The 15,224-nt window shown below is 36.1% G+C and overlaps 2 protein-coding genes across 3 annotated transcripts; both read left to right on the top strand.

Annotated features, from left to right (window-relative positions):
* LOC109226559 (WD repeat-containing protein VIP3-like) lies at nucleotides 2,186-4,941 on the top strand. The gene is made up of 2 exons (XM_019391348.1): nucleotides 2,186-2,615; nucleotides 4,160-4,941. Exons 1-2 carry the CDS (start codon nucleotides 2,277-2,279, stop codon nucleotides 4,793-4,795), a joined length of 975 nt encoding a protein of 324 aa, XP_019246893.1. The 5' UTR covers nucleotides 2,186-2,276; the 3' UTR covers nucleotides 4,796-4,941.
* On the top strand, nucleotides 8,924-15,150 carry LOC109226557 (long chain acyl-CoA synthetase 8-like). 2 transcript variants are annotated; one of them, XM_019391346.1, is made up of 12 exons: nucleotides 8,924-9,055; nucleotides 10,012-10,621; nucleotides 10,729-10,809; nucleotides 10,896-11,168; nucleotides 12,017-12,148; nucleotides 12,286-12,459; nucleotides 12,542-12,771; nucleotides 12,908-13,025; nucleotides 13,511-13,642; nucleotides 13,726-13,860; nucleotides 14,267-14,473; nucleotides 14,772-15,150. In XM_019391346.1, exons 2-12 carry the CDS (start codon nucleotides 10,073-10,075, stop codon nucleotides 14,934-14,936), a joined length of 2,196 nt encoding a protein of 731 aa, XP_019246891.1. In that variant the 5' UTR covers nucleotides 8,924-9,055; nucleotides 10,012-10,072; the 3' UTR covers nucleotides 14,937-15,150. The 2 variants fall into 2 exon arrangements, with proteins under 2 accessions (XP_019246891.1, XP_019246892.1); XM_019391347.1 differs by lacking the exon at nucleotides 14,772-15,150 and adding an exon at nucleotides 14,544-14,765.

The raw sequence follows: 15,224 nt of genomic DNA, 5'->3' as shown, positions 1-15,224 counted from the left end.
AAACTGAATATCTTACATTTTTGAACAAAGAAAGTTAACCATTAATTGTAATTTTTTGGGATGCAGAAGAAAGTACAAAGTGAGGAGATGCAAAGCAATGTGAGTAGTGAAGGATCGGATAATTTAGTGTCCAATGTTCCCCAGAAAAACTTGTTTAAGGGCTATTGCCCAACCTGTTGAAAATTTTATTTGTTTCAGCCAAGTTGCCTTTTATGATAAGATAATATACAATAGAGTCAAAAAGCTTATTAAATTCGTCAGCCTTTTTAACTTTATTGATTAAAGTGGTAATTTTGTTCAACAACCTTTCTTACTTTTAGTAAAGGATGACCATCTTTTATAGTTTGATTGAAAATTTATGATTATTTGCTGTATATGAGCAAGAATTGTGTGTTGCTAGCCCATACTTTAATTTGCAAGGTATTCAAACTTCAAACGTTATTATGCATACATCTTTGTTGCCACATAACCTGCATACAACATTGGTTAGACTACCTTGAAGAACAAGGATGTCATAGTTCCTGAAATATACTCATCTACAAAGGGCACAACATGTTCTTTTACACCACCTTCTCTCAGCATATGTTGAGAAGGTTAGTAAAAGTTGGCTTCCATATCTTCCATAATACTCTAATATCATATAGCTTGATAAATTAAGGTTTTAAAAGAAACCAAGAAGCTGAAGAATTCATGTGTTACTGATATAAAAAAATCTTTATTGATGACCATGATATAGAGCCTTATACATTTTTATTTCTTTCTCTTGGAAAGGTGAGATGTTTCCTCAGAAGTTTTCTAATTATTTTTAATGCACTACGTTTGGTTTAGTTGGGATTGAGGCACTATTATTACTTGTGGCCAATAAAAAGCTGGCTTTCGAAAATGTTGACTAATAGTGGATTGCAAAACTGGTCAAATATAACTGAATTCAAAACTTAAATTATGACTTTTTTTCCAGTTGATTGCTTATGGACAAAGTTCAGCAATGACTAAAATATATTCCTGCGGTGCTTACAAATTTGGAGAAAAGGGAGGGAGAAAAAAAGGAGGACTTAAAGTGAAACCATATAGTACTATAAGTTATGTTATAGTCATAGATCTGCTGCATTTTCTTATTGATAATGAGGTTGAAAGGAGACTAAAGGTACAACTTTGTAATAGTTGAGTGCTTTTACTCGGTTTAAGAATTTCTATTCACACTTTTCATAAGGTTCTAAAGATCTAAGTGTGCTTAGTTTGTTTCCTATTTTTAATTTTCGCTTCTACAATTTATGGCTGAATGTTATGCGTATTATTACTTAGCTTATAGTTGCTGCCATTGCCTATGGTCTGCACAAGAAAGCTTCTAGGTCATTTTCTCACTAGATGTATTATAAGGGATAAGTCTATTTCTATATGACTTGAATGTATTAATGTGTTTCCTTTCTGTCTATCGTATTTCCAAATAATATTTTCTTTTGAAATGTTATATTTAACATTTTTCACGCAACGCGCGAGTACGGATACTAATAAAAAATAACATGAGTAACAAGTGGCTTTCGCATTTTTCTTCAACATGTCTATTACGTCTTTCGCATTAGAAAAAATATATATTTTCCTTCGTCATTATGGATCTTCTTCTCTATAACTTTTTTGACAGCAAGCGCTTCGACAATCATGTTTTTCACTCGGAATTGAAGAGGGAGATAGCACCAAAATCACCATTTGCTTTTTTTGTATCAACATGTAGTCCTGCAATTACAAATAAGCAAATCTCATCTTTGAGTATAGACAGTGGCGAATCTAAAAATTTTAAGTCATGGGTGCTGAAATATTATTTATCTAAAATTACTATTACGACCGGGTGCTCAAGTAATATATTTGTAAGAATTACTAGCTTTTTATATAAATCATAGTCCATTACCCTAAAAGTAATGGGTGCTTGAGCACCCATGACCATCAATGTACATCTGCCACTGAGTATAGATAGCGAAAACTCATAATTTTCTTGTAAAGTACCATTCAAAGAATTAGCAAGCATTATTCAAGAAATTCATTAAAATGTAAATAAAGGCTTTGCCACAATATTAGGAGGCTTAATTAAATCATTATTAAAGCAACAAAAATTTCTAGACGACCAAATATGTCACATTATCATTAAAGTCCAAGAACAAAATGAAAATATCAAAACATAAAGGGTTCAATTGCCAAAAAATACACATAAAATTCAACCGTCTCCTTCTCTGTTTGCGAAATTCCTAGGGTTTTAACATTTTAACCAAAAGCCAAAAATCACCATGAAATTAGCTCCACTAGACAGTATACAAAACGCACACGACGACTCCATTTGGACGGCGTCATGGATTCCGTCGACGGAGGAATCGCCGGCGCTACTTCTCACCGGAGGTCTTGACGAAACCGTGAGGCTCTGGGATCCGAAAAACCTCACTTGTATTCAAACTTTCACCGGTCACTGCCTCGGCGTCGTATCTGTTACATCTCATCCTACTCGGAGAATTGCGGCATCGGCTTCTATAGATAGCTTTATTAGAGTGTTTGAGGTTGATACTAATGAGACCATTGCTACTCTCGAAGCTCCTCCTTCCGAAGTCTGGCAATTGCAGTTTAGTCCCAATGTAAGTGAGGAATAGAAAATTTATTGTGTTTTCATTCAACATTTATGCATAAAAGTTATAGTCTTTACTAGGTTTTAATCGGTTTGGTTAGAGATTTGTATGATAGTTCTAAGAGACCTCTTTTTGTAACTGAGAAATCCTCAAGCTTTCCATTTAAATAGCCAAACATCACAAACTGTGTTCTTACCACTAGAACAAAGTGCTGTGGCTAGTGCTAAGAGAACCTTTAGTTTAAAAAAAAACTAAAATATCTGTCCTAAGAGACGGATTATTCACCTGTATTTGAATGATATGGTCAGGTCCAGTACCAAGCGGAATTGACAGTGACGATTTAAATAGGCGACCAACTAGTTTGAAGTTGAGGCTTAGCTGATTAAATTGATTGATGTTTACTGGTAGTCGATTATCTAGTAGTTTCTCTATTTCCTTATCTTTTTGATTGGCTGTTGGACAAATATAATTTATTCTTCTAGTGCTAAGTGAACTGTTAATGTTTGTCCTAGGAGTTGATATTAAGGTTTGGGAATTATGCTTGTAAATTGCATCGCTATATTAAACTCCCATTAGGAGCTCGATGTAAATGTCAGCCGTGGTATATCTAGCTCAATACTTTAAATCGGTGTAACGATATGGGGTCCCCTATTTTCATGTTTTTGAAATGTAATAACGGCTTTTACTAGTTTAGCTGATGACCTGTGGTGCCAAAACTCCTCATAGATTTCAATGCGTAGACCCCTCAAAAAATTAATTTAAATGGCTCTTTGGAATGTCTTGCTGTTGTTAGAAGGCCATAAGATCCATACTAAGTAGAAGGATCTGGATCCCTAAATTCTTCTTGACTGATTCCTGATTGTGAGGAGTAATGAAGATCTAGCTCTTGAGATGTTGATGGAAACAGCTAACCTATTTGACGAAGTGGTGAATATTATTAAGAACACACTCTGTGTCAACCAGTACTTCGTGCTGTCTTTGTTGTAAATATGCTTTGCAGTTTGGTGCTCTCCTCATACTTACCTTTGAGGTTTGTTCATGTAATTGGACGTAAGAGGTTGGAATCGCAATGGCAACAGAGAAGTGGGTAACTTACTGATACTGAAATAGCTGGGATCTGCTTATATTATTGGATTGAGACAAAAAATGAGGAACTTTGTTTGATTGACCTATCAAATCAGTTTAACTACGTTTGAGTCCTAAGCAAGTTTGGGTCAATTGACCTATCAAAAACAGAATAAAAAGAATAAGAAATTCTGTTTGATTATGTTCTACATGGTCTTCAGTAATTGTGATTCTTTCCTTTATAAGAGTTAAATGGAGCATTTAGATGTTTCCCTGTCATTCCCACATGTATCATCTTGTTTGATTTTGACACCTGTCTCATCATACATCACGACTTGCTTCTGCCAGTATGTATGTTACTTGATCCATTGTCTTATGGTATTCAAGGTTTGTGATAAAGCAATGCCTCCTTTCTAGAATTTAAATTTCCTGCACACATCTTTATGGAAAGTTTTAGGTCGCCCCCTTATGGTTCTCACACTTTCCAGGGTAGCACTCTGGCAGCAGCTGGTGGTGGTAGTTCATCGGTCAAGCTATGGGATACTACTCAGTGGCAACTTATTACCACATTGTCAATTCCTCGTCAAGGAGCCGCCCCACAACCATCTGAGAAAAGCAGCAACAAGAAATTTGTCCTTTCAGTTGCATGGAATCCTGATGGTAGACTTCTTGCTTGTGGTTCAGTTGACGGGACTATCTCTGTTTTCGACGTAGCACGTGCCAAATTCCTTCACTTCTTAGAAGGCCATAGCATGCCTGTGCGATCTCTCGTGTTTTCACCTTCGCTTCATGATTCAAGGATACTCTTCTCAGCATCAGATGATGGTCATGTACATGTATATGATGCTGAGGGTAAAACCTTGCTAACATCTTTGTCGGGTCATTCAAGTTGGGTTCTGAGTGTTGATGTCTCCCCAGACGGGGCAGCAATTGCAACAGGATCAAGTGACAAGACGGTTAGGCTGTGGGATCTTAAAATGAGAGCGGCTACACAGACTTTGACCAACCATACAGATCAGGTTTGGGCTGTGGCTTTTGGACCAACATCAAGGACTGATGTTCGGTCTTGTATGCTTGCAAGTGTCTCTGATGACAAGAGTTTATCGTTCTATCAGTACTCTTGATTGTGGTGCGCTAATTATCTATTTCATGCTTGTATGTCCGTAGGATGTAATGATGTATCAAGAAAATCTTTGGCTTCTTTTTTGTGGCATGCTATCATCTTTGAAGAAAATATACTGAATTAGAAGCTCAATTTTCCTCCTTTTTATGGCATTTTCATGTCCTAAACTTTATTTTCGCTTCCAGAAATTAATCCAAATATGAAACCACAGGCGCCCTACCTATCAAAGATTTCAAGCAGATGTTTAACCAAAGAAGCATATCAGTTTTGCTTGAGATCCCAACACATTTAACACAAGGTTGGTTAACTAGACATACATAAGTTTCTAGAACTAGAATGTGAGACGTTCTAATTATTTTATTTATAAGGGGAAAAAAAAGATTTTTTTGAAAAGTGAAGTCGTTTGTCTATCTAGCATTTATTAGAATTTCTCATTAAAGCCATTCTCGTCTTCATCGAATAGTGGATATTAAGTTGGAAGTTGGTGGCTTTTAATTCTCATATGTTTTTATTTTCGAATACCTAAAGGATTTTTGACCTCGGAAAGTGAGAAAAACTTCTTTCTATATATCATATTCCAATGCCAGCACCAGCAGTTGTTTGGTTGTCCAATAATGAGTAACTTTACTCCGCATTAATACTCCTGACATTTAACCCAGAATAAAAAAAGAGCTCTAGCATCAAAGTTACTAATTATAGCCTTGTATTTAATTGCAAAAACAAAACTAGGTAATTAACTATTCTAAACTCATGTAGCAAGTTTTTTGATAGGTTTACTACTTTAAAATCTATTGTAGGGGTGGTAATTTAAGGTCAAATCTATTGCAAAAAAAAGGTAATTAACTGCTCTAAACCCAAGGTTGGGCCGCTCTCGACCCATCCCATCTCAGCTCATATAAAGTTGAACTGATTTTTATTCCAAATTGATCCATGACTAACTTTGCTTAAATATCTTTAAAATAATTCTTTTTTGTTTTATATGTTATATATATATATGACCATAACAAATGAAAAAAGTCTTATTTGATAATTAAATAATTCATAAGCAAATAACACACATTAATTAAAGCTTGGTAAGAGTTGGATGGATTGACTATGACCCACATTTTAGCCCATTTTGACCCGACTCATTTCAGCCCAAGTAACTTTTGGACATGACTCACCCATTTATTGACAGTACATTTTGACTCGCCCAAAATTTATGATGCGCCCATTTATTGACTCAACACAATCTGACTCGCCCATCAGCCTAACTCGTTCATTTGACACCCATAATCTATTATAATAAACTAAAAACAATGGTACTATTCGTTTAGCAAAACAAAGATCATGTTGTAGTCTCACGTTAGTTAGGTTATAGATTGTAGTCATCTTCATATAAATTTAGACAATTCTCAATTCATGAACTCGTCGCTGGAATTAATTTGAGCTTATGATACTCTTAAGAGGGTAGTAGAGCCAGAATCACTCCTTATGTTGAGTTATCAAATATGAAGCTTTATTTTATTTTTTGTTCACGCTACGAATGTTCATTTTCGAGCAACAGGGTCTAACAGACCAGTCTACTAGTGATACCGTTCGCTTTGGGCTTGCACAACTTTAAAACGCGTCACTAGGATCTAAGGCCTGTTTACTTTGCCCCACTACCGTTCAAGGTTATATGCGAAGTGACTCTGATACCATATTTAAGTTAAAATATCATGGTATAGCCAGTTTTCACACTGGTCAATGAAAAATAGCCAGAGTTTATCAAGTCAATGAAAAATAGCCACTATTTTGCTGCAACAGGGACCGGTCCAGTATAATATACGGGAGTTCTGGTGCATTTGTGTACGAAATCCAGCATATTATGCTGGACCGGTATACTTTGCTAACTCCTGTAAAATTTGCGGGAGACTGGAGCACCAGTGCTCCAAACTCCAGTATATTATACTGGACAATTATACTTGCTGGAACTCCCGTAAAATTTGCGGGAGTTCCAGCATAATTATGCTTGAACTCCCGTAAAATTTGCGGGAGTTCCAGCATAGTTATCCTGGAACTCCCGTAAAATTTACGCGAGTTCAAGCATACTTATGGTGGAACTCCCGTAAAATTTGCGGGCGTATTTTTCCGGATTTTGAACAGTGTTTTCGCTCAGATTTAAAGTGGCTAAATTTCGATGACTTTTGAAACTTGGCTATTTTTCAACGACCAGTGGTAAATCTGGCTATTTTTGAATTTCTCCCATATTTAACAGTCCCGCCCACAAATGATATTGTCCGTTTTGGGCCTAGGCCCGCACAGCTTTAAAACACGTCACTAGGGTCTAAGACCTGTTTAAAATACGTCACTAGCATCTCTCCCGTATTTTGTCGATGTGTAATTCACCTAGGGTGTCAGACGGAAAATATTAGAATCCCACATTAACTGAACATATCTCTTTTAATTAACGTTTGAGATTGAGTTAGATTCAAAACAGATTAGGTTTTGTTTCCAATTTCATCACAACTTACGTTATGGCATTTGGCAGAGAGACACACATGTTGCTGCTGTTGTTGAGACGTCGGGAGATTCTCCTTCTAGATTAAAGCATCAAAACGACGTAACGGGTGTCAAATAGAATAAAAACGGTATTGAAGTTAGAATTTTAACTTTATGGGTTCTTGGGTTCTGATTTTTAAAATGACGATTTCAAATAATAATATCAGCATTTAAATTGTTAATGTGTATATATTTAATAAAATCTTTAACATATATATATATATATATATATATATATATATATATATATATATATATATATATGCTATTTGAACAAAATAATACTTCTATTTTCGCTCCTCCTCACTAGGGTTGTTCAAAACCGAACGGAAAGCGTTAACCGAATCGAACCGATGGCTTATTGGCTTATTGGTATCAGATTATCGGAGTAATGGATGGCGAACGGATTGAGATTTTATAATTAACGGCTTAACGGTTTGGGGGCGGATTACTCAATTTTCTTACCCGTTAAGAATAAAATATTAGCCCTATGTATATAAAGTACTATTAAAACCTAAATGGCTAAATCTCTAATTTCTAATTCTCAATAGAACTGTCGTCTAATTGTAGCCAAAGGCATTGGCAATCGTCTTTGGCTTCTAACCAGGAAAGCTACTACAACTAACAGAGACAGCTTGAACTATGCATTTGGCCGTTTGGTATTGATTGTTCAAAAATTTTCTATTTGGTTTAGCCGATAAACCGCCCGATAATTATCAATCTGATACCAAACCGTCTGTTTTCTTATTATGGCTAGCGGATTACTATATTTATAATCTGATAATCGATAAGTCAAACCATTAAACCTAATTATCCGACCGATCCGTCCAATAAGCATCCCTACTCCTCACAACATAAAATGGAGGTACGTGCCAAAATCATAAATTGAAAGCCATGTGGCTGTAGCTTCTGGTGCAGCGGTTCAACTTGTATTATTAGTCACATAAATACTGATATGGGTCTTCTGACAGGTGTCAGTCCCACATTGCCTAAGAAATGAAAAGATGGCATCGATTTCGAAATCACAAATTTGGAAGGCCTCCAGTGACAACTCTTTTTTTTCTTTTTTTTTTTGGCTTCAAAATTAACTTTTACTTTCCATTTTCGCAAATCAAAAGAAAGACATATTTTTTTTTATCTTTTATCATTAACGATTTATTCTCTAAATTTCTGAAGACCTTTTAAAATACTATTATTACAACGGATATTATAATAAAATATGTATTTTATTTATTATTTTTAAAGGAGTACAAAGTCCATTATGAACAAGTAAAAGTGAACATGAAGAGTACTACTAAAGTTTATTAAAAAGGAAACTAACATCATCATTACATCTGCTCTTTAGATAAGAGAGGTTTGATCATTATTACTTAATATTTATCTTTCTCATTATTTATTATTTAATCATATGATAAGATAATATTGATTTAGTGCGAGAATCCTAACACAAAAAAGCAAGAAACAGAATAATTGGAAAGACTTCTACAAAATTCGGGAGTGAATTTGCAATACTCAAAAGTATCGGCGTTATAACGTAAATACACAGAGTTTCGTGCAAATCCACCCTTATATATATTTCAACAGCAAACTGAATAAATCCATTCTTCTGGAAACTGAAAACTTTTCATCAACTTTCCTCATTTTGCATGACTTAACCTTCAAAAACCAACAAAAGCACACACAAAAAAAAAAAAAAAGCTTTATTTCAATTTTACACATTCATAAAAGTCTCCTCAAGGTAACTTTTTCGTGAATTTTCCAATTTCACTATATATTATAGATGATCATTTTCTTATGTTCAAAGTTAATCCATGAATTTTAAACAAATAAAATGTGTTGTGAAGTTATGTGGGTGCGATGTTTAGTTTAAGTATATGTTGTTTTTATGGTGTTTTATGTTAGTTAAATATAGAGAACTTCTAGTACCTTTTATTTCTATGTTTATTTTTGTATGAATTAATTGGGTAAACATGGTCACTGAGGATTTATATAGCCGACTCCAACTTGTTTAGGAACGAGCCATAGTTGTTTGTATATGTGTTATATTGTTTTGATGATATTTCAGTGTTTCATTTTTGTCATCAACGGGTTTAGTTGAGAACATTTTATGTTTTTGTGTCTTCTAGTTCCCATGCTTTTATTAAGGGATAATGTAGAGTTTTGGGAATAGTCAAGTCATAGTGGAAGCTTCAACTTTGTTTATCTTCTAAATTACAGAAATATTCATGTTAACGGTTGATGGTGTTTGTTCTTCCCGCGTCCCGATGCTATCCTTTTGCTTTTTATATCTTTAAAAACTGAAAAGGGTTTAAATTAGTGAGGCTGAGGATTTTGCTTAATGGGTCGTTACTCATTTAAGCACTTGAAAGTGTTCATGATGCTCGTCTTATGAGATATTACTTTCTTTTTGATAATCAAGAAATCTCCAAAGGGCTGGTGGCACACGGTTCGGAACTTGGTGGAGGACCTGTGACGTGAATTTTTGCTTATAAGGCTCAGATCTTTGTTTGTTTTGTGTTTTAGCTCATTGGTCATTCATTTGATGTATTTCTTTGGGCAGAGAATGCCACACTAATTGCATTAATTGGTTCATGTCATTGGGGAATGCCTTTTTGTCCGAAATGCCACATTTGTATTGCTCTTAGTTGCATGCAGACAGTGAACTATGGTACTGATTTATGTATTATGTCTTAGGTATCTCTTTGTTCTATTTTGAAGATTATTCTGTAAGCGTAGAACCGTATAAGCATATAAAATGGAAGGTTTTGAAGGAAGTAATCCAAATATGAATGTGGTGGATAGAATGGCCAGCAATAGTTATGTCTCCTTCTTCAAAGACCAAGGGTCATTTGGGTTTGTTGGTGCTTTTGTAATTGCGATTGTAATACCTTTATTCCTCTCATTGGTACTTATGGGGAAGAAAAAGGCAAAACAGAGAGGAGTTCCTGTTCAAGTTGGTGGCGAGGCAGGTTTAGCGATGCGCAACGCTAAATCGGCCAAATTAGTTGAAGTTCCATGGGAAGGGGCTACAACTATGGCAGCTCTATTTGAGAAGTCCTGTAAAAAGCATTCGAGTAAGCGCTGTCTTGGAACTAGAAAACTAGTTAATCGGGACTTTGTAACGGCGAGGGACGGAAGGAAGTTTGAGAAACTTCACTTGGGCGAGTATCAGTGGGAGACTTATGGGCAAACATTTGATCGTGTTTGCAACTTTGCCTCTGGACTAGTTAATTTGGGTCACGATGTGGAGACTCGTGCTGCTATATTCTCTGAAACTCGTGCGGAGTGGCTCATCGCCTTTCAGGTATTCAAGTTAATCCCATTTAATATTGAAATAATTACTATAGTTGTTCGTTATCTCATCACTGCAGGAGTCCAATAAGTTTTAATAGGTGAAATTATTGTCTTCAGGGATGCTTCCGCCAGAATATCACTGTTGTTACTATTTATGCTTCTTTGGGAGATGATGCACTTATACACTCGTTAAATGAGGTGCGCCAATTTAAAATTTTTTTTTCCTAGATTAACACGAGGTGCCAGTGACGTGATGAATTGAATTCAATTGTGGTCATTGACAGACTCAAGCATCCACATTGATTTGTGACGCCAAGCAACTTAAAAAATTGGCTGCAATTGGTTCTAGCCTGAAAACCATCAAGAATGTCATATATCTTGAAGACAATGAGACTGCAATAGATTCAAGCATTTCTATGAATACCGACAACTGGAAGGTTACGTCTTTCTGTGAAGTTGAAAAACTGGGTAAAAGTAGTCCTATTCAGCCAATACTGCCTATAAAGAAGGATATTGCGGTGATCATGTATACAAGTGGCAGCACAGGAATGCCTAAGGTATGGTGCAACTTGCTTTTAATTTTTCCTTCTGATATGATATTTAACTTTAAGCTATGCAGGAGAAACACAACCAAATATCTTCTCGATTCCTCAATGGGATAGAGTATCAGGGCTTTTTCACATGGCCAGATCTTTTCTGTTATTTAATGATTATAAGGCTGAAGTTGAACAATAAAATATGGCTCATCAATCTTGGCTCCACGGGTAAAAGCTCGGTGGTTAATGCGATTAATAGAGTTGATTCCGTAAAGATGTATAGATGGAGATGTCTGATCACTTTTGCAGGACCCAAACAGTATTTCGTTATACCCATCTTTAACCATTGATCGCTAAGGTGTTTTCTTAAAATCCCTATACTAGATTTCACTTGAATTCCCACTAAAAGCGAGAACTCATGGCTGGAAAAAAGCGAGTTCCTTTCTTTTCTAACTTTTGTTAGGACAACAAAGCTTAATTCTACTTTGTTATAGCGGATTCTATAGCAGCATTTTGCCTGTTCAAAGACAAAGTAGTCATGGCACACACTTGGCTTTTTCCCTTAGGAAAAGTTCAACCCTAGTCCTGGAAAATGTTTCTTCTTCCAATCCCCTTAATTTACGCTAAAAAAGCTTCAACCGGGTGAGAAAAATGAAAATGGGCATTAACTTTTGCCATAATGCAATCTCATAAGTCTTGTACGCTAGATGTCTATCTCCAATGCAATAATTTTTCCTCAGTGAAAAAAAATTCAATACTTGTTCTCTTTTGGCTTTGAGTTTAATCAAACTTAATTTTTTTAACCTCTTTGTTTGTTAAAAAAAGTTTGCTTGAAGTGTTCTCAATTAAGCTCTTTTTTTATGTTTTAGGGTGTCATGATAACTCATGGCAATATCGTAGCCACTGCAGCTGCAGTTACGACTGTTATTCCAAAACTTAGAAGCAGTGATGTCTATTTGGCATACCTACCTTTAGCTCATGTTTTCGAGTTAGCTGCTGAGGTAATCTTCAGAGTTTATATATCGTTTTTGTTTCCTTGAGTCCTTATGTAGCAATGAAAATTGTTTTGTTTTTGTTTCCTTGAGTCCTTATGCAGCAATGCAAATTGTTTTAGTTCTGAGCGATTCTGGTCCTGCAGACTGTTATGTTGACTGCTGGTGCATCAATTGGTTATGGCTCGCCTCTGACGATGACAGATACATCAAATAAAATCATGAAAGGGACACAGGGAGATGCCTCCGCTTTAAAGCCTACTTTAATGGCCGCCGTTCCAGCCATTTTGGATCGTGTTAGGGATGGTGTTATAAAGAAGGTTTGAGCTGCAGCATATTTTAGTTGGAGTATAGGGCCTCAAATGAAGTACTAATCTCTTGGTTATGTTTTTCTCAATCTAGGTGGAGGAGAAGGGAGGATCTGCCAAGAAACTTTTCAATATTGCCTTTAAGCGCCAATTGGCCGCTATGGAAGGTAGCTGGTTTGGAGCATGGGGTCTAGAGAAACGATTATGGGAGGTAATTGTTTTTAAAAAGATACGATCAGTACTCGGAGGAGATATCCGTTTCATGCTTTGCGGTGGTGCTCCTTTGTCAGGAGATACACAAAGATTTATCAACATTTGTATGGGGTAACTTTTCCGTTTTCTTGACATTAGGAAATTGTTCTGAATACAGTTTACTTGTAATATCAGAGTGAATATGTTCCTTTTTTTCATCACTACTCTCTGGATGGGCTGCTTAAATTTTTATAATCATTTGCTGCAGAGCTCCTATTGGTCAGGGATATGGCTTGACAGAGACATTTGCAGGAGCTGCCTTTTCCGAGTCGGATGATCCTTCTGTTGGTCGTGTTGGTCCACCTCTTCCTTGTTCCTATATAAAGGTATGGTGGGTACTTCTTGGTAAAATGATTGATAACATCTCACGTATGGATAATCTGGGATTGTCCGATTCATAACCAGTCTATAGAATTCCTTTGAGACCATCTGCTACATTCAATCATTTGTTAAAAGATCTATGTTCTAACTATTAAACGAAGTTGTTCTGAGTAGATACATTTGGTGGAATTTCATGCAGTGGACAAAATAATCTGACTCCAGGGAAATTACTGTTCATTTACTTAGAAGAGTAATACCAACAGGTCAATTAATTTCTCATACATAAGAGAATTCAGCTTCCTGTTTGAAATCGATCTGTTGCCTAAACTGCATTAGCAAGTGTCAAACATTTCCCTTTTTAAAGCTTATGAGTTTTACTCAACAAAAGCCTGACCAGTCTTCTCACCCTTGTGTTTATCACATTCTAAGAATTAAGGATAATATCATAAATTTTTCCTGAGGTTAGTATGTCCTGTGTTTAACAATACAGCTTATTTCTTGGGAAGAAGGAGGCTACAGAATTGTTGATAAGCCGATGCCTCGGGGAGAAGTAGTTGTTGGTGGGAACAGTGTTTCTGCTGGTTACTTCAACAATGATGGCAAAACTAATGAGGTGTACAAGGTAGTACTAAGATTTTCCTTGTGTAAATGGAATGAATTTGTTATAACACAAGCCTGTTTATGTCGTTATTGTCTCTGATGCAGGTTGATGAGAGGGGCATGCGTTGGTTCTACACTGGTGATATTGGAAGGTTTCATCCTGATGGATGCCTTGAAATCATTGATAGAAAGAAAGATATTGTGAAACTTCAGCACGGGGAGTATATCTCACTTGGAAAGGTATTTACTTTTTCATTTATATATTTTGGATAGGTCGGCATTCACCATTCTCTTTTTCCCTTCATCACGTCATTTTCCAGAAATATACATTTAATGCTTTGCCTGGTGCTACTATGAACATAATCTGGTTTGATTTAGTGCATCTGACTGTGACTTCCGAGTTCATTTTGGTGGTGGATGTATATTTTTTTATTTTGGATGCTCGCTCAATGCAACTGTGTATTATACAATGGCAGTAGCGGGCATTATAAAAACTTTATATTATATTTACTGGGATTTTCTTTCTGTTATTTTGGCGTCTGATCTGAGTTTGGTATTTCTTGCTTCAAATTTGTCTTACCGAATTTGTTCTCCTCTTTAAGTCTTGATTTCTGGCAATAGTTTGATGAATTAATGTTCATTTCAGGTTGAGGCAGCACTTTTATCAAGCAATTATGTCGATAACATAATGGTCTATGCAGACCCCTTCTACAATTATTGTGTGGCACTAGTTGTTCCATCACGAAAGGTGCTTGAGAAATGGGCGCAAGAAAATGGTATCGAGCACAGAGCTTTTTCCGATCTGTGCAACAAAGTCGAAGCAGTCAATGAGGTCCAGCAATCGCTTTCAAAGGTTTGTCTCCTTTTTCATGCCAATTATAATCACGACGATCCTACTGTGAATGAACCTCGCTTGTATATAGGCCTCTGACAGCTCGGTGTTAAGCTCTACATACGATAACTCGACGCTATCATAAGACATAACATCCCAGAAAACGTAATTGAAGAATGCTACCATTGTCATTGCAGACAGTGAATGGGTTGTATCTTTTTGCCAGAAGCACAGTATCTCTAATTTTCACGGAAATAATTTGCGACTAGTTTTGAACAATAGAGTGATGAATGTATAGGTGATGTTACTTGAAATGCAGGTAGGAAAAGCTGCTAGATTAGACAAGTTTGAGATTCCAGCAAAGATCAAGTTGATACCCGAGCCATGGACTCCTGAGTGCGGATTAGTTACTGCAGCTCTCAAATTGAAGCGCGAACCCCTGAAGGCTAAATTCAAGGATGAACTTCAGAAGTTGTATCAGTGAATTGTCATCTAGTATTTGACTGATTTATCCCCATGTAGCAGGAGAAACATGTAGTTTATTGGCAGTTGAAGAGTAGTAATAATTATAATATCTTAGAAAAGCATCAGTTTTCCTCTTGAAGTGCAATCACACACCTTATTTCCTTGCTGTATTAGATTTCTATCAATTATGCTAAAGGTCAGTTACCCCTTTATTACATTGATGTTGTTCTCAATATGCTAGTCATTCTGAGTATATTTTTCAACTGTCAAAACAACCAATCTGTCCTGACCTCACCCTTGCTCACCT

The sequence above is a fragment of the Nicotiana attenuata genome, chromosome 6 (genome assembly GCF_001879085.1).
Source record: "Nicotiana attenuata strain UT chromosome 6, NIATTr2, whole genome shotgun sequence".
Lineage (NCBI taxonomy): Eukaryota > Viridiplantae > Streptophyta > Magnoliopsida > Solanales > Solanaceae > Nicotiana > Nicotiana attenuata.
This window is presented reverse-complemented; position numbering and strand designations above follow the sequence as displayed.